The 22,830-nt window shown below is 42.4% G+C and overlaps 1 protein-coding gene across 1 annotated transcript; it reads right to left on the bottom strand.

Annotated features, from left to right (window-relative positions):
- Nucleotides 1–83: 83 nt before the first annotated feature.
- mfsd2b (MFSD2 lysolipid transporter B, sphingolipid) lies at nt 84–22,372 on the bottom strand. The gene is made up of 15 exons (XM_030720852.1): nt 22,238–22,372; nt 21,372–21,721; nt 17,824–17,949; nt 17,608–17,732; nt 13,244–13,367; nt 10,865–10,943; nt 10,556–10,737; nt 9,241–9,331; nt 7,914–8,035; nt 7,325–7,408; nt 2,104–2,187; nt 1,825–1,934; nt 772–915; nt 371–547; nt 84–225 (listed from the first exon to the last, which is right to left on the bottom strand). The coding sequence occupies exons 2-15, from the start codon at nt 21,702–21,704 to the stop codon at nt 177–179; spliced, it is 1,830 nt and encodes a 609-aa protein (XP_030576712.1). The 5' UTR covers nt 21,705–21,721; nt 22,238–22,372; the 3' UTR covers nt 84–176.
- Between the last annotated feature and the right edge of the window lie 458 nt (nt 22,373–22,830).

Here is a 22,830-nt window from a genome sequence, read left to right as displayed (position 1 = left end):
TATATAAATTATGTAATCTCATATAATTATATATCCAGTATGACTATACAGTACATAACATAACAAAAATGTTTACATCAAATCTATTTAGCAGTGTAATATACACTAGTGAGCAACTTTCCAGCCGCATTACTGGAATCCATGGCTTCATGTGTTCACTCCATTCAAAGTTCAGGTCACACGTTACTCAAATCTTCCACCGTTCTGGAGCCGATGCTTTGTTTCCTGTTAGAGTCAAATACAGTGTTTGAGTCCAGTTTTGAGATCTTTGCACTTCATTTAGTTCTATTTGCTGCTATATTCTTAAAAAGTCAGTACAGAGCTGAAAGGTGATAGATTTTGTTCTCTTTCATTTAAGAAGTCTACTCACCTTAGCTCCTCCAGGCAGAGTTTATTCCTAAGCCGTACGTCTTCGCTGATGGGATAGAAAAGCAGGATCATCAAGCCTGTGACAATGAAAGCCACTGGGGCGGCACCGATCAGCAGCTTCAGGGTGTACACCACAGGAGGAGGCTGCTTGCAGGCGCCAGTGTCATACCCTGCAAACCTTCACGCAAAGATGGAGAGAGTCTATTTAAACACGTTGCAGGAAATCAACATCACACCTGATTCTGCGACCCTGCAAATGAGCAAACTCGACACCTTTCGTGTGATGAATTATACATCAGACCAGGGTTAATGCATTTCTGTGAGGTATCATGACATGCTGAGTGCAGACACAGAACATCATGCAGTGCTTGAGTTAATCGTGCAAATGTAATACAGACTTACTCCAGGCAGAGGGTGGACACTCCCAGGGAGATCCCAGAGGCGAATTTGGTGAAGAAGACATAGAAGGAGTAGAAGATGGCTTCATGGCCTTTACAGTAGGGGTTGGCCAGCCTGAAGTCATCCACCACATCTGGCAACATAGACCTGGATTGAAGGCGCGCACGCACACACACACAAAACACACCCATGCAGAGCTGAGTAAGCATGTGTCGTCTGTCTTAAATGCTCACTGTGACACATGGTAAAACTTTAAGCTGATGTGTGCCTAAGACCTCCCTCACGCTCTTACTTTAGCTATCTTGCACATGCAGTCACGATGCTAGCGCACAGCGATGTGAGGTCAGAGCTCTGATATACCGGTGGGCCAAAATTACAGAGCTAATAACACGATTAGATGATGAGCAGTGGGCGGGACAGGATAAACAATCAGCCCCTTCCAAAATAAACAGGCCCCCTCGGGAGACTGTAATTTGGGTTTAAAGGGAGGGGAAAGGAGATGAGTGAGGAGCACCGAGAGCCTTAGAAATGCTTGGAAAACAGATGTAGCGATACCTCTGCAGGGGCTCTGTGATGGTATGGGAGATTTATAGTAGACGCCGCCTCTAATTCTTAAAAATGACATCATTTCATGACCGTGGCATGACCTTGGTGAGCGGTCAGGGCCCTCTGACAGAATGGCTTGACTAATGACATTTTGCATCAAATCAAAGGGGATTAAAATGAACAGCAGAGCAGACATATAGCAGGGTTGAATTTAGATAAACAATATCAGAGGCTTAGGGGATTTCAGTTTTAATTTAATCCTTTATAGCGAGGGGGTGGGGGTGGGGCTTCAAACTTACGTTAGTTAGCAGATGGCAGGGACACTCACGGGACAGTTCACTACAGGGCTTTTAAAATCTAAGAACTAAGACCCAGCAGGCAACACAGTCTTCAGTTTATTGTAGTTGTACCAGAGGCATAAACTCTGTGCTGGTGTCTGCTGATTTAGCACAAATATTTACACTTTATTCATGTTGATGAGTGTATTTCCTCTGAAATGTTGAGTCTCACCATGGCATGAGGAGTGACGCAGCCACACTGAGTCCGGAGGAGACAGCCACGACGTAAGCCACTATGACGTTAGGGATGAACACCAACATCAACGTGAAGGGCAGGATCCACTAGAGAGGGAAATAATTTTCAAACATCCCTTATTAAACTTTCTGAAAATGTTTCAAATCTGTTTTCTGTGGTTGAGACAAACACTTCCAAGTTCATCCACACGATGGCACAAATAAAAAGTGTGATGATCAAAGTTGAAAGCTACAACAATAAAAGCAATGTACTCACAGTGATGCCACAAAAAGCTGCTGTCTTCTTCCCAAATCTCTGCAGAAACCACTGCCACAGAGGAATGCTTATCACTGCAGATACCTGAGTAGACAAGTGCAAGCCGATAATGCAACTCAGTATGGTAAGTTAAGGTAGAACTTACAAAAGAAACAATATTATTAGGCAAGATTGGTCAGCATTTAAATATGCTTAGAAACTGACATCTCGGAGGGTCACTCTAAGTATGTAAATATGTAGGTGTTTATTTAATTTAATTTAAATATTCCTTACATAAAATTATCTTTTTCCAATCAGAAACAGCTGCTTAAAAGGTGTAAAAAAATAGTGCTGAAATTCAAAAATAAAATATCCATTACACCAGAGATGCCCAACATAAGGCCTGGGGGCAAGAATTGGCCCAGCAAAAACTTCAATCCGGCCCACTGGACGGCATTGGAAAATGTGAATGATTTTGGACTTTTAACTGTATTTTCATAGATTTTACAGCTTTTCCTACTGATAAAGCCCGCCCCCCCCTGCCCATTCCTACTACACCAAAGTATTAAAGTACATAGTAGGTAAACACTGTGGTCTTAAAAAGAGGGAAATACAACCTCAGATGAACTTCGAAACATGACATATTACACTGTCATTACTATGGATATGTGTGACTAGTCAAATAGATGATTAATCGTCACTATTGTCACTAGGCAGTACCAGACGTACTAGTTGGTTAGAAAAAAAAATCACATTTTATATTTCTGTCAGCCAGCACCTCATGTAAATCACTGGGACACACCCAAAAGGACACAACCGCAACATTAGCCACTTACGTAGGTTATGTCGTTAGCTAGTCAATCCAACTATAATTATTGCATGGTGATTAATCTTTGTATTTAGTCTTTATAGTCAGCAAAATAGCAAAATCCATGAAGACTCCAGAATATACAACTGTTACAAGTGATAGGCTATCATCTGTTAAATCTTTTCTGCCTTTTCAAATAATATTTCATCTACAGGTTTTGCCTGTTTTTTTTTATGTTTCATGATCTAAATAACCAAATTTTGAAAACGGTATTGTAACCTGATAGCTAGAAATTGTGTATAGCAAAAATTTACAAATGATCCTTTATACATTTTTGTGTTTATATTTGATGAATATCTCACAATACTGAACACAATATTATGAACAAAATATTAGTAATTATAACATAATTTGACTGGTATTGTAGTATGCCTATTGTGCAGTGTCTAGAGGCAGCTTGTGCACCCTTAGGGGTGCATGCACATTACTTTGGGAATTCCTGATGTAACGTAATACAAGTGACCATAAGGCAATAAATATTTTTCAGAATGATCATATATATGTGACTGTACACCTCAAAGGGTTGAAGGAGGAGTAAAAAAAGCGTCACTGTGAGCAACCATCATTGACCAGAGGAAGTGGATTACGTAACCAACTTTCCCCTGCTTACAGTGCTGTCTTGAGCTCCCTCCCCAGGCGCCTCAACCCCCATTCACACCTTTCTTCAGGTGACCTCAGTAGGTCACTTGATACAATGGGGCGAAGTCCCAAATTGGTTTTACCCAAAACCACTGATTGTAATGACCCACGCATCCTTTCACACTTTGGTGCATGTGATTATGCACATGAACAATAGTGGGTTACAACCACCTCCAGGGGACTACGCTCACTGGGGTTTAAATACCTGGGTCTCTCCACCTTTTGGTTTGAGAACTGAAGAAGCCTTTTGGATGAGAGTTGAAACAATTTGAAGAAACAAAAAGAAGTCCAGTCACCAGTCCAGTTGACATTGTTCATTAAACAGGCATAAATTTTTGTTTGATATCTAAGTGCTTCTTAGCTTTAGACTAGTCGGTTAGTCAAATTTTTTCCCCTTGTTTAGTTGATTAATAAATTATTTGCCAGGAAAACCCCTAGTCATTACACTGTCATAATGCACTGCATTTGAATAAAACAGCATGTGACTGCAGTCATTGAGTCAACAATGAACTCTATCAAAGTATTCTAGAGTCAAATCTGTCCAACACTGGGAAATAGATCATGAAACAGGACAATGATCACAAGCACAGCAAGAAAAGAAAGAATTAAGCAGTTACAATGACCCGGTCAAAGTTGAGACCTCAACCTGTTTGAAATTCTGTGGTGGGTCCTTAAGAGAGCCCTGCATAAATGAATGCCTGCAAACCTCAATGAAATAATAAAAATTCCATAAAGAAGAGTGGACCACAAATCCACCACATGTGAGAGACTGATAAAATCCTATTTGCTTGCATATTGACATTTTGAAGCTTCAGATTTGGCATTTTTGCCACCGCCAAGTTGTTTTCTGGAGTCTAAAGTGACCATCTTTGAATGGAGTTAAAATGCTAGCTAGCAGTGTTAGCAAGCTCCATTAACTGGCTGTCAGTGAGTAACACACACACACACACACACACACAGATACATGCTAATGAATGATCAGGATAAAAATGATCAGGTAGAATTTCAATGACCAAAACAGGTTGACTCTTACTAGAAACACTAACCACTGAGCAAGGCATATTATTTGATTGATAATTCTACTGAACTACCAGTCAAAGGTTTAGACACACCCACCCTTTTATATGATTGAATGAGTATGTCCATATGGGTGACTGGTACTGTACATGAAACTGAACTGAATTAACCCCCAACAATCAGACGATCCCCTGTGAGCAAGCACTTGGCGACAGTGGGAAGGAAAAACTCCCTTTAATCAGGAAGAAACCTTCGGCAGATCCAGGTTCAGGAAGGGGCAGCTATCTGCCATGACCGGTGGGGGGGGAGCAAAGTGAATAGTTATTTGCTCTTGATATTTAGTTGTATACTAATGAGATTATGTAGGAGATTGCATGGAAGCTGCACTACCACAAGTGAATAGTTTAAGCAGCCAGCTTCACTTCTTCTTCTTTTTGGGTATTTCCTCTGGACCATCTAGTTTGGGAACATTGGCCTCTTTCTCTTGTTGGAGTCTCCTGCAGTGTCTCACTTGGGACCTCAGGATCATTCATGTTCTCCTGTTTTTGTTTCTCCACGATTTCCATGTAGGAAGCTTTGGTGGTTTCCAGCTCTTGCTTGAAGTTTTGTACCTTCAGATTATTTGGTTCATGAAGGGCCTCACTGGTGCAGAGCTTAGCTTTGAGCTCTGCAATTTCACAGCGGGCTCTCTCTTCTTCTTTGCGTTTTGCAGCCTCCTCTTCAAGCTGTTTCTGAGCTTTGAGGAGCTGCTCCTGGAGCTGGTCAGTCTGCTCTTGCTGTTTCTTGCACTGGATCTCTAAGTCAGCCTCTCTGGTTGCTTTGAATTCTACAGAGTCTGTGTGTGGAGCCTCCATGGTTTGTGCTGAAGCCTCCACACGCAGCTCTGCAGCAGGGTGGCTGCTCAGTACCCCCAGTGCATCAAAGGTCTCATCTGGTTGGGCGGTTATGGGATTCTTACCTGCAACATCTTTTGTGTTAGCAGGGCCTTAGGTAGGAGCTTCACTCAGCTGAGGTATGAAAGGCTCCTCTGTGTAAGACTCGGGTCTGTTCCTGTGAGCCTCTTCCAGCTTTGCTTGGAGAACTTGAATTGTGTTCTCTGCATTTTGTCTGCAACAGTTTAACTGCAGCTGAACCCAATTCAGCTGGACCCTGTACTTGGCAGCTTTGTGGTTTGCAGCTACCATTTTGTGGTGACTGGTTTGCTGCATGTACAGAGACTGCTGCTGTTGAGATCTCAGGATAGTGATCTCCTCTTTCTCATTACATGGAGGTCTGCCATCATTGGGTCCGAAGTTGGGATTGGCCTGATGATGCCAAGTCCCTTTGCTGGGTCCAGGGTTTCTTTGTCTGGGGTTTGGCTTTTGCTGTGTTTTTCTTGTGTTGGGTCTGACAGCGGTCGATGAAGTCCCTTCACCTGGTCCAGGGTTCATTTCTCTGGGGTTTGAATTGGGGTTTTGAAGATTCTTATGCATACTTCTTGTCATGGGTCTGCCAATGTCCATTGAAGTTCCTTCTTTTGGAGAAGGGTTTCCTCTTTGGATGGTTGAGTTGGTGTTTTCTTCCATATTCTGTGTGTTTCTTGTCTTGACAGCCGACTCGTTGTGTGTTCTTCTTTCGTAGGTTCACAGTGACAAGTCCATCCATCCACCCATCCATCCATCCATCCATCCATCCATTCACTTCCACTTATCCTATTCAGGGTCGCGAGGGGGCTGGAGCCTATCCCAGCTAACGTAGGGCGAGAGGCAGGGTACACCCTGTACAGGTCGCCAGCCTGTCGCAGGGCTAACACAGAGAGACAGACAGCCATCCACACTCACATTCACACCTATGGGCAATTTAGAGTGGCCAATTAACCTAACCCAGTAAGTGCATGTCTTTGGGCCTTTCAGAATAACATTTGAAAGGCCTGGGTTCGATTCCACCTTGGCCCAGGCCTCTTTCTCTCTGTGTGGAGTTTGCATGTTCTGCCCGTGTCTGCGTGGGTTTCCTCCAGGTACTCCGGTTTCCTCCCACAGTCCAAAGACATACACTTACTGGGATACAGTTCCAAGTCATACTGAGCAAACAGAATGCGCCTAGTTATAGACTGAGTACCAATGGAATGTGATAGCGTTAGCAGGAAATCTGTTTTCTTTCAAAATAAAACTTTCAACAAACCTACTTAAATAATAGTCTTTTATTTTGTAGGAGATGCTAAATTACCAATAGGAAGGCCAACTCTACCAAAGAATTTCAGGAAAGATTACACAAGCAGCTCAGAAACTTCAAGAAATGCTTCAGCATCAACATCTTTTCTTTTTACACCTATAAAAATAACTTGTTCGCCCAACCAAATTTGGACAGATTCTTTGTCTACTATAGAAATTTCTTTCTTTTCTTTTCTTTCTTTTTTTTTTTTTTTTTTTTTTACAGTGGGTTAACAGTAAAAAGAATAGAGTAAAGACTTTTTGTTTTATAGTTACAGGACAGTCTGGGCAATTTCTGTATAAGAGCCATGCTGACAGATTTCTTTCAGTTACTACAGCAGCATTTCTTTATCATGTGCAAAAACGTGCTGTTGAAACTGCACCTTTTACCTTATATGAAGATATCTCAGGGAAAATAATATGTAGTTAAGCAGAAAAGCAGAATCTGGCCCACTTAAGATCAAAGTAGGCATCCCTGCAGTACACAGTAGTTAAAATACACGTTGTTACAGCTGGTTACGTTACTCACCAGGATGGTCAGTACAATATTCTGGAAGTGATCCCTCAGGTCGGCAGCATAAGTGCAGAAGAGGACAAAGTTGCTCTGGATCAGCTGTAAAAACCACAAATCAAACGTTCAGATATTCAGTCTTGTCTATTCAGCACTCGGGCTGTGCACTCTTGTTATGCTGAGCACCAAATAAAGTGACTGCAGAAGCTGCTGACAGTGTTTTGTGGGGATTTATTCCTGCTCTGGAGCACCAGCGGAAGACAGCTGACACCTCCTCTGAGATGAAAGGAACTATGAAATAGACAGAAGTAGACCTGATGCAAACTTTGACAAGTTTGCAATAATTTAAACAGCGTTAAAGTGAGGTGTCAAAAACGGATGCACACGTGATAAACAAAAAGCAAGACTGCACTGCTGGTATCACTCCCAGTAGCCCTGAGACTTACAACACGCTTAAAAACTATGAGCTTTCAGTAAGTGCTCTTCTGTGCTGATCAAATCAACATTGAGCACCAGCAATTCTCCCACGCCTGTAAGGACCCGGACCGGCTCCATTTACTGTAAGGCCAATTGTCATGACTGAGAAGTGCTTCGTCAATAAATTTACCTGAATGGCGACAGTGATGAAGAGGAATGCAGCGGTGAGAGTGAGGTATGGCCCGTGTCTCATCACTAGGATGAAGGCCTGCTGGAAAGAGACCTGCTTCTCGGTCTTCGGGGCATATGGATCTGAAAGAGTTACATGAGGAATTAGAAAAAGCAGCATATCAAATAACATGCAGCAAGGGAAAGCTGATAGATTTGCTCACTGGAAGTACTGGAATAGCCCCTGCATTGCAGTGGGTTGTGCTCGTCTCACTTAGACGTGTCATTTATAGTAAAGAGCAAAGAGTGAGCGCTAACATGATCAGATCTGTCTTCAGGATGTAGCCCAGCACATATGTTATTACATATTCCTGTACCTTTAAGCATTGTGTTACCAGTTTATAAAAAGGGTTATATTACATTTTGTTCTTTTTTTTAACTTGCAACAAAAGTCTAGTTATGACGTATGTATTTTAGAGCACTAACACAAAGGGGTGTTTTTCAGGCACCAATTTTGTTTCAGCTGAACTGGTTTAATCCAAAATGCTTTCCAATATTGAAATAGTTCCTCGGGGCCCTCAGTGAATTACAGTGTGGGGAAAAGGCTTTTTGAACGCTTTGAGATGAATGCTGTTTTTTCCCATAAATATCACAAGATTCCTAAAAGTAAAAAAAAAAGAGAATCTAATTGAACAAATTAGACACAAATATTAGATTTAAAAACTTATTTATTAAGGACATTTATTTAATATTACATATCTGGGGGCCTTTTCCTTTCCAAGTGGAATTCATAATTCGTTGTTCCATCCGTGATGCCAATCATGGGTCCAGAACACTACTACAGCCTAGTTTCACAGATGGGATACAGTTCTTATGGTGGAATGCGCTGTTTTCCTTTCTCTTAACATAAAGCTTTTCATTTAAAACCAAAAAGTTCAATCTTGGTCTCGTCTGTCCACAAAACATCGTTCGAGCAGCCTGTCCACGTGCCTGTTAGCAAACTGCACATGAGCAGCAGGGTTCTTTTAGGAGAGCATTGGCTTTCTCCTTGTAGCCCTGCCCAGCACCCCACTGCTGATCACTGTTCTCCTGATGGGGGATGGAGGGCTTTAGCTGCTGACAAGTTTACCCTGTGTTCCTTTGAGACCTCCCAGACTACGAGTGATTTGGTTGTGTCTATTCTTACACAGTCATTGGAGATGTTTCCATAACCTTTTCCAGCCTGACGAGAGCCAATAGGCTCTACAGACTGTCCTTTAAATGATTAATCAACTATTACAGCTGATGAACAGTGTTTTGTCAATTAACATGCTGATTAGCAGGTAATCGCACAAAAATGAAATCCTCACCGTCTCTCTCTTTGACTCCCAGGAACATCACCACAGTGCAGATGACAAATACTCCTCCTATGACGCCGGCAGCTATCGTGTACACCTGCTTCTGCAGAGAGAAAGAACAAACGCTCAGCAATGTCGCCGTCTATCCATCTCGTTACACAGACCCAGTACCATCCAGTCTATTCTTAGACTTTCTGCAATCTTTAATTCATAGTGCCCTAAAAAATTTAACAGTTTTCTTTTTATCATGCTATACATCCATTTTGGAAACAAATTACCGCAGTTTTTACCCTACATTGCTTTTTATTTTCTTCAACTCTTTCTCACTATCACTCATCAGTGTGCGATTCACTGCCTGTGACGTCTGTGTGGAGCCGTGCGCATTTTGCTATCCAAATACAAGCAGGAACAGGAAGAAACCTCAAGTAGATCCGTATCCCAAAATACAGACGTTTAAAGCTGTAAACCGACAGGAACTGCTCTGCCTTAAACAACCTCTGTTTGTTTGCTATTTTTCCATGCGGCTCAGCCCAGCAGTTCATTATTATTTATGCACATCAAACACTCCCTGTTTCTGAGGGCAGACGGAGTTTGCCCAGACAGTGTGCCACCCTCACCAGCAACCACGGAGGAATGTAGCGGGTGGCTGCAGAGGCTTTGGGATACCCTGATCGGGTTCACCCAAAATCCATTGAAAAAGAACCATTTGAAGCCCAAATAGCTGCGGTGCAAGCCAAAATCCAATGCGGGGCAGTTTTGACTCTGGCTTGTTTCATCTTCACAAAAAGTCTCATGATGGATTCTCAGTTTATTCACAGTTCTGCAAACGGAAATGTGGGCATGAATGTGTCCCTTTCCCCCCCTTTTCCAACTATAAGCTAAGCTGCCCTCGCCTTCAAATAAAACACCAATATTTTCAGCACACTGTATCTAAGGTGGCGTCAAATGTTCTGGGTGAGACATAAATAAGCCTAATGACTTGCAGACTGTGGAGACCCCTCAGTGCAATAGGGCAACACCTGGCGTATGATGTGAGGGAGGAACCCCCTTTGTGGTGATGAGCGGGAAGCTGGCTCAGGGTGCGAGGTTCAGATATCAAACGGCGACATCTCCTTTCAATCCGAGGGGTTAAAACATGAAGTTTTGGATGTAAGAACCTGGAGACAGTAAATATGGAGCCAATTTTCAACAGTGCTCCCTTTCACTCACCACTGCTTTTTTCAACCTCTAATATTTTGCATAACTGCCCTGAGAAGTTATTTTCAAACCAACTCTTTGGCCTACTTTTAGCACACCTGGCTTCCTGGCTTGGCACAGTAATACTTACAGCATGTGACAGGTACTCCTTGGAGTGCACCAGGCTCTTGACTATCTCTGCCCCGCTGCTGTTGCCAAGGTAACCGGCCGACATGTTGTTGGTAGGGCAGTGCTTCAGAGTGTGAGCGCTGGCCACAATCTGTCCCTGGATGGCAGCGCCCACAAGCGTCCCCAGGACCTCCATTGTCATTCCTGTCATCACACGAGCAAAGATCCAGCTCTCAGTTGCAGTACTTCAAAAAGCATGCAAGTGAAACGCTACAGCAAAGATTAATTCAGCACTGCGGGCGTTAGGAACTTTGTGCATATTATAACTTACGGTAGGCAGTGGCTGAGTCTCTTTCCTTCTGGTCCGTGCTCAGGAACATGGTGAGAGCAGAATAAGGCACGTGGAAGCACTGAAGAGGAGCAACAAGACACAGTTATGGGAGAAACAGAAATGAGCAGACAGTCAAACAGTTGCATAAGTCTCCCGAGGAGGGGAAACAATAATGAAGGTATTTTTATTTTATTTTTAGCAGCCGGTTTCTAGGGATGGCAATGACAGAAGGTTGCAATACTTTGGTGCAGAACAAAATATATCTCAGCAACTACCGAACCAGTTACAACTGAATTTTGTGCAGACATTTGTGGCCCCCAGAAGATGAATCATAATGACAGCAGTCTCCTACCCTCAGGCACCAACATGAGGTGGACATTTTTGAGTGGTGTGTCTGAAAAACTAACGGATAGTTAGCCATAAAAAGAAGTAAGCATGTTAATGTTTGCTTTAAAATGAATATAAATAACCCTGGTATCTCTTAATTTTTCTCACAGTGCCATCATCACTTCCAGACTTTAATTTTTTACCTGATTGCTTTAGATCATATTTAGAAAATCTGAACAGATTCCCCTCTTCCTTAAATCTTTATGTTGAATTAAATGTCTGCACGTTAGCATGCTGATGTTAGCATTTAAACCAAGAAGCAGCTACAGGTTGAAAAATTAAAAAATTTAGGGGTGTGGCTGCTTTGGGTGACAGGTGGATGCCAACCCATGTGGGTGTAGCCATAGACATAAATACATCTTCGTATATATATAAAGAATATATATCTACAGGATGTAAAACTTCACACACTTCTGTATATGTCTACGCATATATGTCTATGGGTGTAGCTGCTGGCCGTCTGCTAGTCTCCACCTCAGCTAACTGAAGTCACTGAAATAAACCTCCTTTTAGTTCAGTGTTTGCACTGTTGGTCTCTTTTGGAGAATTTTACTGTAATTATCTGACAAATAATATGGCCTGGCCATGGAGTCAGTCCAGGTTTGATGAGTAAAATTCTAGTTTGTTTTCTGTTTGTTTTTTATCATTATTATTACTTATTATTATTATTATTACTTTGCTAGCCAGGCTTGCTGGCATCTCATCTAAATTTGGTCACTTCTGGCTCCAAAACAACAACAAAAAAAACAAGATGCTAAACTTGAGGCATTAAAACAGGAGCCAACAAAAACAATGGCTGATGTCACAGTGGCCAGTGATGTCCATCTTTTTTATCAAGTCTACATATTCAAAAAATGAATGTAGTCCAGCTAAACTGTTACAAATAAAATCTGGCTCATAGTCAAACGGGAACACCCTTTAATGCCTTCTTTCTTTAAATTCCAGAGAAAACACTGAAGAAAAATATACACTGTATATAAATATCAACAGCAATTGCTGCAGTTTCCATGCTGGCCAACCTCAGATCTGTTTTCTCCTTCCTCACCACCTCTCCCAGAGAGAAGGCGAACAAACCGAGTCCTGCTTCACTTTGTAATTTACACAAGGGCTCAGTCAGCACTGTGGCCAAATGAGTATGCATAGCCACAACGAAAATAAATGTGACCGTTTTTTTTTTTTTGCAGCCATTGCTCCTACACAGCATGTCATTTACGGGGCTTTTACTGGATGCAAACTCTCAGAGAACCGAACCTTCCCACAGGTAAGTGGGAACTGATTAATTGGATGGAAACTTATTATTAGTTGATTGCATAAACAAAGGAAAAGCTGAATTCTAACCTCTGTTTACAGACTGTGACCGTCTGAGTGATAACAGCTGCTCTTTCCCAGAAAACTTCACACAAACACACAGGCAGAGACAATGAAGGGCGACTAAAAGCGGCAACCAGCATTTATCCAGCAAAGGTTCCTGGCAGGACTGACCGTATACTTATCAAGTAGTTAGAATGACATGCCGTTACAGCTCACCACAGTGTGGCTGCAGTGGTCTACATGCTCTGCAGCACATACTATATGGGTTACCCCAGAGTCAGAGCAGAAAGAGAGAGAGGAATGGTTTGGACCATAATAACAAAAGGGAACCTAAATAGCTACACTTCCCCTTTGAGGTGAGGTGTTTAAGCGCTCTGGGTTCTAATCTGCTGCTCATCTCACAAATCACAGCATAAATCCTATGAGGGGCTGTTAGATCCTGCATAAGATGACTGTAATCATTCCCACTTGAAACTTTGCTATTCCCAACGTTTTCTGGGTTTTATCTATACGTTACATAATGTGTCATCTGTGAGCTGCATCAGTCAGAGCTTTTATCTCCCGTTTCAACTTGACATCTCTCTTGTAGTGCGCGAGCAGTACCTTTGAGTTACCTGAAGCATCACACACCGATCAGAATTTCTTAAGCACACACAATTCGGAAAGAGCATGCACACTTACAGTGATGAGGGTTTGGTAGAGGCAGTAGAAGCCAAGGTACCAGATGAACCTGCCGCCACTGAAAGGAGGAACGTACCAGAGGTAGAAGTACGAGATCACCAGGAAAGGTGTGCAACCCACCATCCTATAGAAAAATAACAGCATGTCAGCATGTAATACTTAAAGACTAAACACAAAGAAGCAAAAGTATTTAAAAAACACCAGCAATAAAAAAAAAAAAAAAGATGGCAAACTTGGTTCTAAGTGAATTCAAAGCCATCATCGTCACCTTTTTAATGTGCCACAGTAGGTGTTACGGAGGCTGCGCTCTGTCATTTTCACAGCACTGTTACTTCATATTTCTGTCAGATTACAGTCAGGTTCAGCTGAGTGCTAAATGATTATGTTTTAAGCATGGCAGGAATCTGCCTTTGGGAGGGAAATACCACATTATTTCAAATCCTCATGAAAGATCTGCACACACAAGCACACAAATATGTAACCCACACTCATGCAAACGCAGCATGAAGCAGTTCTGCCGTGTTGTGCTTTTTTTTTTCCTTTTTTTTTTTAGACTTCTGAGTGATACACTATGCGGGCCATGCATAATTCATAAGTAAACAAAGTACGTGTGTCATTATGGTTAAAGTGAACAGCTGTGTTTTTCAAAATGAAGAGAAAAGCGGCAGATGATGGATGATGGACACTGTGGCTTGGCTCCAGACATCAATATATATCATCAACCCTCCTCCTTTTCTCTAAACAGCAAATGGAGTTTGTCCTGTGGTACAAACTGGAATAGCTGAAGTACAGCCACATCTACAGGTGGAAAAAAAATGGACCGATATAATTTAGGTGACTGTGACAAAACCCCACGGGGGCTCTGACCTCTGACCTGCTCAACGCCAGGAAAGTGGGAGAAAGCGGTAGAGAGAGGCTGATCACAGTCATTTCTGGCATCATCCAGCCCGGCCACCTCACCCTCTTCCTGATTGTTTGCTTTAACAAAGGCGGCTAACATCGCTGGTGCTGCAGTATTGACCGCTTGGTCATGGGAGCGATGAAAGGGCCCCGGGGCCGGTGAATGGGACAGTTAGAATGTTCCTGCAAGATGACTATGTCCGGGGAGAGGCAACAAAGGCACACACACACACAAACACTAGCATACTCTCTCACACGTTATCCATGCATGAATACACACCTGTCACACCTGTCCTACTAATTTGCACAGCCTTAATTAAACCAGAGAAGACTGATAAGGTGCAGGCACTTAGAATTCTCTTCTCACTGACTTGTCGGGGACACTTGCAGCATGTTAATTAAAAGATGTAAGAGTGGGCAGAGGGGATTTGGAAGAGGTCGTGTAGGTGAGATTACACTTTCTTGGTTGATTTTAGGCTTAGTCATGTTCATATATCCCAGTGGGGAAGTCAGTACATTTACTCAAGTACTGTACTTATAGTGTACTTTCCTTAAGCATTTCGTGTCTGCGCTATGTGATATTCCAATTATTTTATTTTGAAATCCACTGAATTTATTTGTGGATAAATGTAGTCCTCATATGCTACTAATACTACAAAAAAAAGAGAGAAAACATTTTTGCCATTTTGACAAAAAGCAGTTTTCTGGTTTTCAAGTGTGGGGGATGAGTTCAGCAGTCTCACGGGATGGATGACTTTGAAAAGATGGCTCAGTCACACTAGAGTAAAAATCAATGGCTCCCAGGTGATTGCGTTAAATTTTTTTTTCCTTTTGGTGATTAATTTCGAGTAGTCGAGGCGACCAACTTATCGCCCGGAGGCTGAGCATGCAACACCTTCAACTTCTAACAGACTTTCAAGGCACATGGTGATCACAGAGGTCGCCTGTTGCGAGGCAATCTGTCTCCAAACAGTTGCGGTCTGGCTGCAATCACTCTGAGACAGATCAGTGAAGGCTTGCAAATAATCACTCTCTAATTTATAAATGCAGACAGAATGTCAACACATTGCCATCAATCTGAGCCAGTCTGCACCAGTGAGTGGAAGCCTCTGTGCAATAGGGGACTCAACTGGTTGGCTGAATGTCAGTAGTTCATGGGCAACGGCAACAGATTTGTGATTTTTGTCAATTTATCACAGTCAATCGCAAACTTGAGCCCATTCAATCACCAGCTGACAGCAGACTGACTCTGTCTTACTGCTGTTTGATCGCTGTCTTGACACACCAAAGCTGCTTTGAAGACAGCAACTTACTGAGAAGTCACAGACTTGCTCCCTTTCTTCAAAGCAACTATTTCAAAGGCGACAAGATTACAAGTTAACTGCACATGGTTGCAATAATTTTGTTCATACTGCCGTCTCCAACCACTGTTTTCCCTTAGTGTGACTGTAGCAATTAGCTTACTTTGCAGGGTGAAGATATGTGACAGGTTCTGTGTGATATATAGGAACCGTTCATCTGCTCCACCTGCTTCTGTTTCATGTATTCATCTTTTTTTCCATCAAAAACTACATCTATGTTAATCACAGTGCTCACTAGCCTAGCTGAGGGCAGTTCAGTTAGCCAGCCTGTGATCTGGTGTCAAGGTTATTAGCTCTAACGCCGACAAAGGATGTTAAATATCCTTTGCAGATTAGATAGATAGGTTCTCTAAATGAAGATGTGCCCTTGAGAGGCAATTGCTGACCATCCATTCGATACTGTGGTCAGCATGATAGCTGTCACGGCTAATGAAAAAAAAAGGGCACTGCAGTCAACAGAGGCTCACCAGTTAAGAATAAAATAAGGGTTTATAGTACTCAGTATGTAGCATTTTGAGTTTTGCTGATGATACTTTTCAGCTCTCGGGTACGTGAATGCAGGACACTTACTAATAATGGAGTACTTTACATTTTTCTGCTACATTTACTTGAATAAATGAATACTAACTGTCCCCTGACTGTCACTTTGTCTTTGACTGAGACAATCTGAAAAATGTTCTTTCTAAGGTTTCTGCTTGCCGCAGTGATGGCGGTTTGCTGCAGTCACAAATAATAAACATGGCAGTACCCAAGGGGGCATTTGGGGCCAAAAGACTCCATCCTTAAGAAGTTGAGACACAGATACAAATCACTTAATGTCTGGCTGTGGATGTGTCAGCCAGAGAGAAGAGGAAAGCACTTCCTGCCGAATGGACAGAGGGGACTTTCCAAATGAGGCTTTGCACGCATCCCATCACAATTACGACCTAAACACACACATTAAAAATCCACAAACACTACAGGTTCACATGGGCACACACACACACACACACACACACACACACACACACACACACACACACACACACACACACACATGCACACCTACAGCTTCCCAGGAGTAATCAAAGCTGATTTAACATCAGCATCTGTCTGCTACTGAATGTGGCTGCCTGGCCACACTTGACTTGGTCCCCCTCCAGCACTGTCAGCCAGCATTTAATCTATGGTTTATAATGAAGGAGGCATTAGATTGCCTGCCTGTGTAATTATAGAAAGTGTCATGCCAGCGTGTTCAAAAGACATATACTCGACGTACAGACGCGCATGTTTAGCAGCTCATAGGATGATTTTTGAAACTGGTGATTAATGAAAATTGAGGTGATAGCTTTGTATAATCCACACTTACAGAGTCACAAAGTCAAATTGCACTCAAAGCCCCTGAGATACTGAGGTTGATGTTGCAGATCAAGCAAAAGAAATGGAACATGTTGCGTTACATAAATGTATTTAAGAGGCAGATGATTTATAAATTAATCTAGATGAACGTCCATGTTTTGTTTTGTTTTTTTGTATCCCATCAAAAGGCAAAAAAGTAGCCCCACGCCCTTGAAGTGTACTAGCTGTATAGCTAATCAGAGGGAGTGTCTGGAACAACAAATTCAAGCATAATGGCTGTTTATCTAGCACAACCCTCAGGTGGCAGATGCAAGTCAGAGAATAATTTTGAAACTGGAGCACGCAGCTTGTTTTTGTTGTGATTTTTGCATAAATATTAGCATCATGTGGGGGCCATATTATGTCTGAGAGTGTGGGAGCAAACCAAAGTATGTCCCAGAGTCTGTCAACAAATTATAATCCTTTACATAAGCAGCTACTTTTTTTTACTGTGTGCTCACTGAGGACACCACGAATTACATGCCCAAGCCTTTTAGCTTATGTAAATAGTTCTATAAACAATTTAGACTGAATCTCTACAGGTTTCTGGACTAAAAGCAATCATTATAGATATTTTAATGTATAGCTGTAACTTCCATTTCATGCACTGCATGCTTTTAGTCCAGTCAGGTAACACACATTTATGAATTTACTTAGTATTTGTATATTTTCTTGGAAATACACGGGAATTTCAGAGAAACAGGAGCATGGTTTTACGGGGCTCACCAGGGCATGAGTCTTCCAATCCTGGTCCATTTGCTTTTTGTAATGAAGAAACCAACGACAGGATCGGTCACTGCACCCCAGACTTTACCGATGAACAGCACCATGGAGGCCTGGAAGGCATTAATCTGGAGAGCACAACAGGGACACATTGGAACTCACAGACACAAAATTCCATACCAGCAATTTATTATTGGAATTCACTTTCAACGCATTTACCTGAGCAACATCAAGCAGGTAGATTTGCAGGAAGAAGGCTGTGGCGCTGGCAGCCACTTCCTTGGGTGCGCCGCCGATGGCAAAACACAATTTGCTGCATAATGACAACTTCTGGCTCAGGTCAGTCTGGGAAAACAGATGTGACAATACACACCAGTATATTTAGATCACAGTAGTATGTATGTATTTATTACACATATCATTACTGGAACATGACTGGAATACTCATAAGTATATTTTAAAATGTTGTTAACCAATGCACATGAATGATTCACTGTTAATAAGAGAAACTGCAGGACTTGAGATTCTTCAGTCAGAAACTCTTCCCAGACACACCAACACAAATGAAGGTGTGTCATCAGAACAGGTGTGTGACTCACAGAGAAGAAGTCCTGTAGTCATTCATATCAGAATCCTTTCAAATTCCTGGCGCTCCAAAAATAGCATTTCCTCTATATCTTCATGCTGCAATGATGCAGTGATTCAGTGCAAAGAAACATCACACTCCGATATATGACATCTGTTTTGCCATGAAGTGCACTCCCCAAGAAACATTTGCATCATCCCACCAACTGCAGCCTTAGGTCATCACATCTCCCTTTATCTTTCCCTCTCTTTGCTCATTTATCAGTATGTGGGAATTTGTCTGTGTGTAAAAAGGAAAAGAAGAAAAACGAAAAAAAAATAAAGGATCAGAAGAAGACCCCCTGCCAGTTGTTGGCACTGTGGTCTATGTGTGCAGACACTGAGGCCTATGGAGGAGCCGGAGAAACCCACCGAGTCTCCATTTCCTTCCCCGTGCTCTGCTAAAACCATCAGGCACGTGACTCTGTGCATTTGTGTGTTTGCATGTGTGTAGCAAAGGCGAGCTTTCATCTTCAGACATTAATACAACGAGACACCGCAGTCTAGGGAGCCCAATATTTACAACTGGCTGTGAACACATATCAACTTTTTCCCTCTTCCTCCTTCTGGACTGTTTAACCTTTAGTGTCAGACACACAAACAACAGAGTCAATACACATCTAGTGGGCAGGCTGGCCCACAGCTACTCCCCTCAGAGCTTCATGAAAGAAGTAAATCACCAAAGTAGCCTCAGCCCCTACTGACACACTGTTATTATCCGGCTCACATTTTCTCTTCCTCCTTCTTTCCCCCCCCCATCAAAATATGGAAGGGGTTTGGAGAACGACAATTACCAGGAGGGAGGTGTGTAATTATTCAATCGCAAGACAAGCGGGTCAGAAGTAAGTAAAGGCTGCGCGGCGGTTCCGGCTTCAAAACTCTCTCTTCTTCTCCTCTCACTGCAATTACCCCTAATTGGAGAGAAAAAAAAAAAATCAAAGTCTTTGGTGTCTGGAGAATGCTGCTTAACTGATGATGTGCAAAAATACTCTCTCTCTCTTTCTCTCTTCTTCTCTCTCTGTCTCAAAACACTTTTTCTTTCCCTCCAAAATCTTACACTCAATCCTTCATTACTGAGTCCTTATCATCAAAGCGGATAAACAGGATTTCCCTGCTACTGTTGTCTGGATGCCCAAACAAACCCACATACGCACAATTCAGCATAGACACACAAATATATATACAGAAAAAAAAAACAAAAAAACAGAGCACTTGCAGAGTTCAGTCAGTGAGCAAAGGGGCAAGGACAGACTAATCTCTAAAGTTAATGAAACTGAGGGGTAATTATTTAGGACTGAGGATAATTAAAGAAGTGTGGGGGGGGGCTCAGGCCTTCTAAGCTATATTATCAAAAAAAAAAAAAATGCACACACTCAGTGGATGCATGCTTGTGTTAAGCTGGTAAAAATGGATCCATAAAGCAGTTTAGATGTTGAGTCACTGAAAGACTTTTTGACTTTTTGAGGCATCAGGTTCGCATCAGAGAATCCAGTTATATGTGTCAACAAGAGCAGCTTTTTTGCCCTCCGTTCAGATTATGGATTATAAGCATGAAAGTAAAGTGATGGCAGCAAGCCATTAAAATGTCAACAGTAGGCTTAGCGACACTGGCTCAAGGCCCTTGGATTTAATCCAAAATCGAAGCATGGACTGGTGCACAGAAGTTATTTATTCTCTCTTTTAAAAATGCTGCATATGAATGGATATAATCAGAGTGGCAAACATCTGTAAGAAGCACTTTGGTGATGATTACAAAGCTGATGTTTTCATCCACTGCACTTTTCCGTCACGTCGGCATCTCTGAAACTTCAGCAGACCAAGTCACACATTTCACTTTAGTGTAACCCGTGTCGCTTTAAGCGCCTCACGTAACACACACATTAGGGTGTGTTACAGTACATTAGGGTCCAGCACAAGGAGTACACCAGCCTGTGAAACCCTGAGGCCAGGCTCGTGTCTCCTCCCGGAATCAAACTGGGGATCTTTCTCGTGTAAGACAACTCATTTTTTTAATGTGTAAATTTAAAATGTACACAAAAGCAGTTCATCCAGTTATTATAACAGCAAATCTGACTGTAACTCTTATGCATTTACTTAGTGAGCTTAATAATTTAAGCTTGTTTATCATTTTCACCAGTTTTGTAAATTTACATTTATTTAAATTCAATCCCTCATCCAAGATGAGTTATTTTAACTCACATTTATAGTCCTAAAAAAGTAACCCATGGTTTATTATATTCAGATCACAGTTCTGCCGCCTAAAGAGCAATCCATTTCACAGTCGTTTGGTTGTAGCAGGTATCAGGTGTAACTCCATGAAACAAAACACGCTGCATATTTGATAGTGGTTTGGTAGAGACGAAATAGTTGCAGAACTGGTTAAATCACCTCTCCCTAAACACTCTGAGCTAATGTAGCAATACAGAGAATAGATGACTAACTATTATGGTATTGTGTTAAGATGACAGCATGAGAAACGCTGCAAAACGTGATATCTGTCTCCGTAAAGGAACAATACACCATGTAAGGACTTGGTTGTCTAGCTTTCATTTGGCCTGTGGGCCATGTGATCGCGAGGACCAACAATCTGAGAATGCAGCTTCTCATACTTTAACCGGCTTTCAAGAGCAAGCCCACACAATAAAAGGCTCGCATACTTCACACCCGCTCATCACACACATCTCATCGTGCGGCTTTTATAAAGTTAAAGAAAGCAAAAGAAAAAGGTGCACATAAGGCAACCCAATTTTCTCTGTATTGTTTCCCATAATGGCTGCGGTAACGACCAAATTTCACTGATTTCAGACAAAAAGGAGCCACTCATCAAGCAGATCTTCCCATCAGTGGGAACACTTTTTCTCTCTTGAAAAATAATCAGCTTCTGGACAGTGAACACGTTATCTGAGGGATTACAGTTCACAGGAGAACAGTGGAGCTGATTAAGCACAAACAGATAAGCAAATAAACAGATCCAGCTATTTTCCAACTTTTTCCCCCCCCTCTGTCCAATCAAGCCATTCACACTCATTCCAAGCCTTAAAGACACCAGATGAGATTGAAAAACCTCAGTAAGTCTTAGTGGCTTGTCTCACACACGCATTGTCCACAACAGAAATCAAATCACCAAAAACAGACCTGCTTACCTGCTGAGAAGTTTTGGGAAACAAAGGTTCACTGGGCTTCCCTTCAGAGCCCTGCACTCCCCTCTCTCCCTTAGCCATGGCTGAGAGACTGTGTGTGAGGCGACAGCCGTACCTCTGCGACTGTGTGTGTGCTGGGGTGTTGTTGAAGTGAGTGTGGCTGTGACTCCTTGTGTGAGCAAGGGCGCGAGGAGCCTGCCAGTGAGATGTATGTGTCAGAGGCTGAAACTGGATGTGGCTCTGACTTCGGGTGTGTGTGTGGTGAGAGACAGCTCCAGAGGCAGGGAGCTCCTCCTGCTCCTCTGCTGTAACAACTCTGCTGCTTTCTGTCGCCATTCACATGCTGTGGTGCTCTGGAATGAGGCCAAGAGGAAAGGCCAAAGTCAGACAGGTTGTGTCACACACACATGCCAACAACAACAACAACAAGAAAAAGGCACTTCACCTGCCAGCACAATGGTAAGAAACATGCAGGCAGAGGAAAGCAATCGCATGTATGTGCACAGACTAATGCAAGGACATCAATACAGAGGTAGGAGAGTTCTGCAAATAATACCTCTCTTTCACACACACCCTCATACGAACGCTCATACGAAATAAAAGTAACATCTCATTCATGGCACGGTGATCTGCAGGATTTGACATGCTTGCATAGCTGCCTTTGAGAAACGGCACAAACAGGAGCGCAAACGCAACGATGTCCCGTGCAGGAGGAGTAGCCTCTTTTGTTGTCTCCCCTCATCTTACTATTACTGTAAGTGCATCCATCAACAATCACTCTGCATCCCTATGTGAGCGCCAAAGCACATTAAAGAAAAAACAACAACAAAAAACAAACAAACAGCAGCCGCACACAGATATCAACTCACCCCGTGATGAGGGGAAATCAGCTGGTGCCGCTCAGTTAGCAGGTTAGTTTGGTTGTCAGTGTGGTGATCTGCAAGTCACTCAGTCAGTCTGACGGGCAGGAGAGAAGGAGACTGCGGAGGATGGAGACGGGGTGCGCGTCTCCACTCCTGTTTGCAGTGCAGCGCCGCGCTGCGCCCTACAGCGGCCGCGGCGGTGTTTGACATAAACTGGGAGGCAGTGGCAGTATTGTAAAATTATGCTACCACCTCCCAGTGTCCACTATTTTTTTTTTTTTTTTAAGCTCAGACCACAAGCAACCTTTAACTTCCCATAATAATCTACATTAAATATAAGATAAAAGATTTGTATCAGTCCCGAGTCTTTACATAGCTCTCGTGTGATTGTCTTGATAGTTCAGATAGATCAGTGCATTATCCTCTCACTAATAGTATTACAGTCATTCCAGTCCGCGTGAATGCCATTCTCGGGAATTTCGCAGTGGCTACAAGTGGAATGTACGCAATGCAGTTTGGTTTTATATCATTTTAAATTTGAGTACTTCTTTAGAAGAGGGAGCCGGAAAAGAAATTCACAAAAACGCACTCAAGCATCA

Source organism: Archocentrus centrarchus, chromosome 24 (genome assembly GCF_007364275.1).
Source record: "Archocentrus centrarchus isolate MPI-CPG fArcCen1 chromosome 24, fArcCen1, whole genome shotgun sequence".
Lineage (NCBI taxonomy): Eukaryota > Metazoa > Chordata > Actinopteri > Cichliformes > Cichlidae > Archocentrus > Archocentrus centrarchus.
Note: the sequence above shows the minus strand (reverse complement) of the source record. Positions and strands in the feature narration are given on the sequence as shown.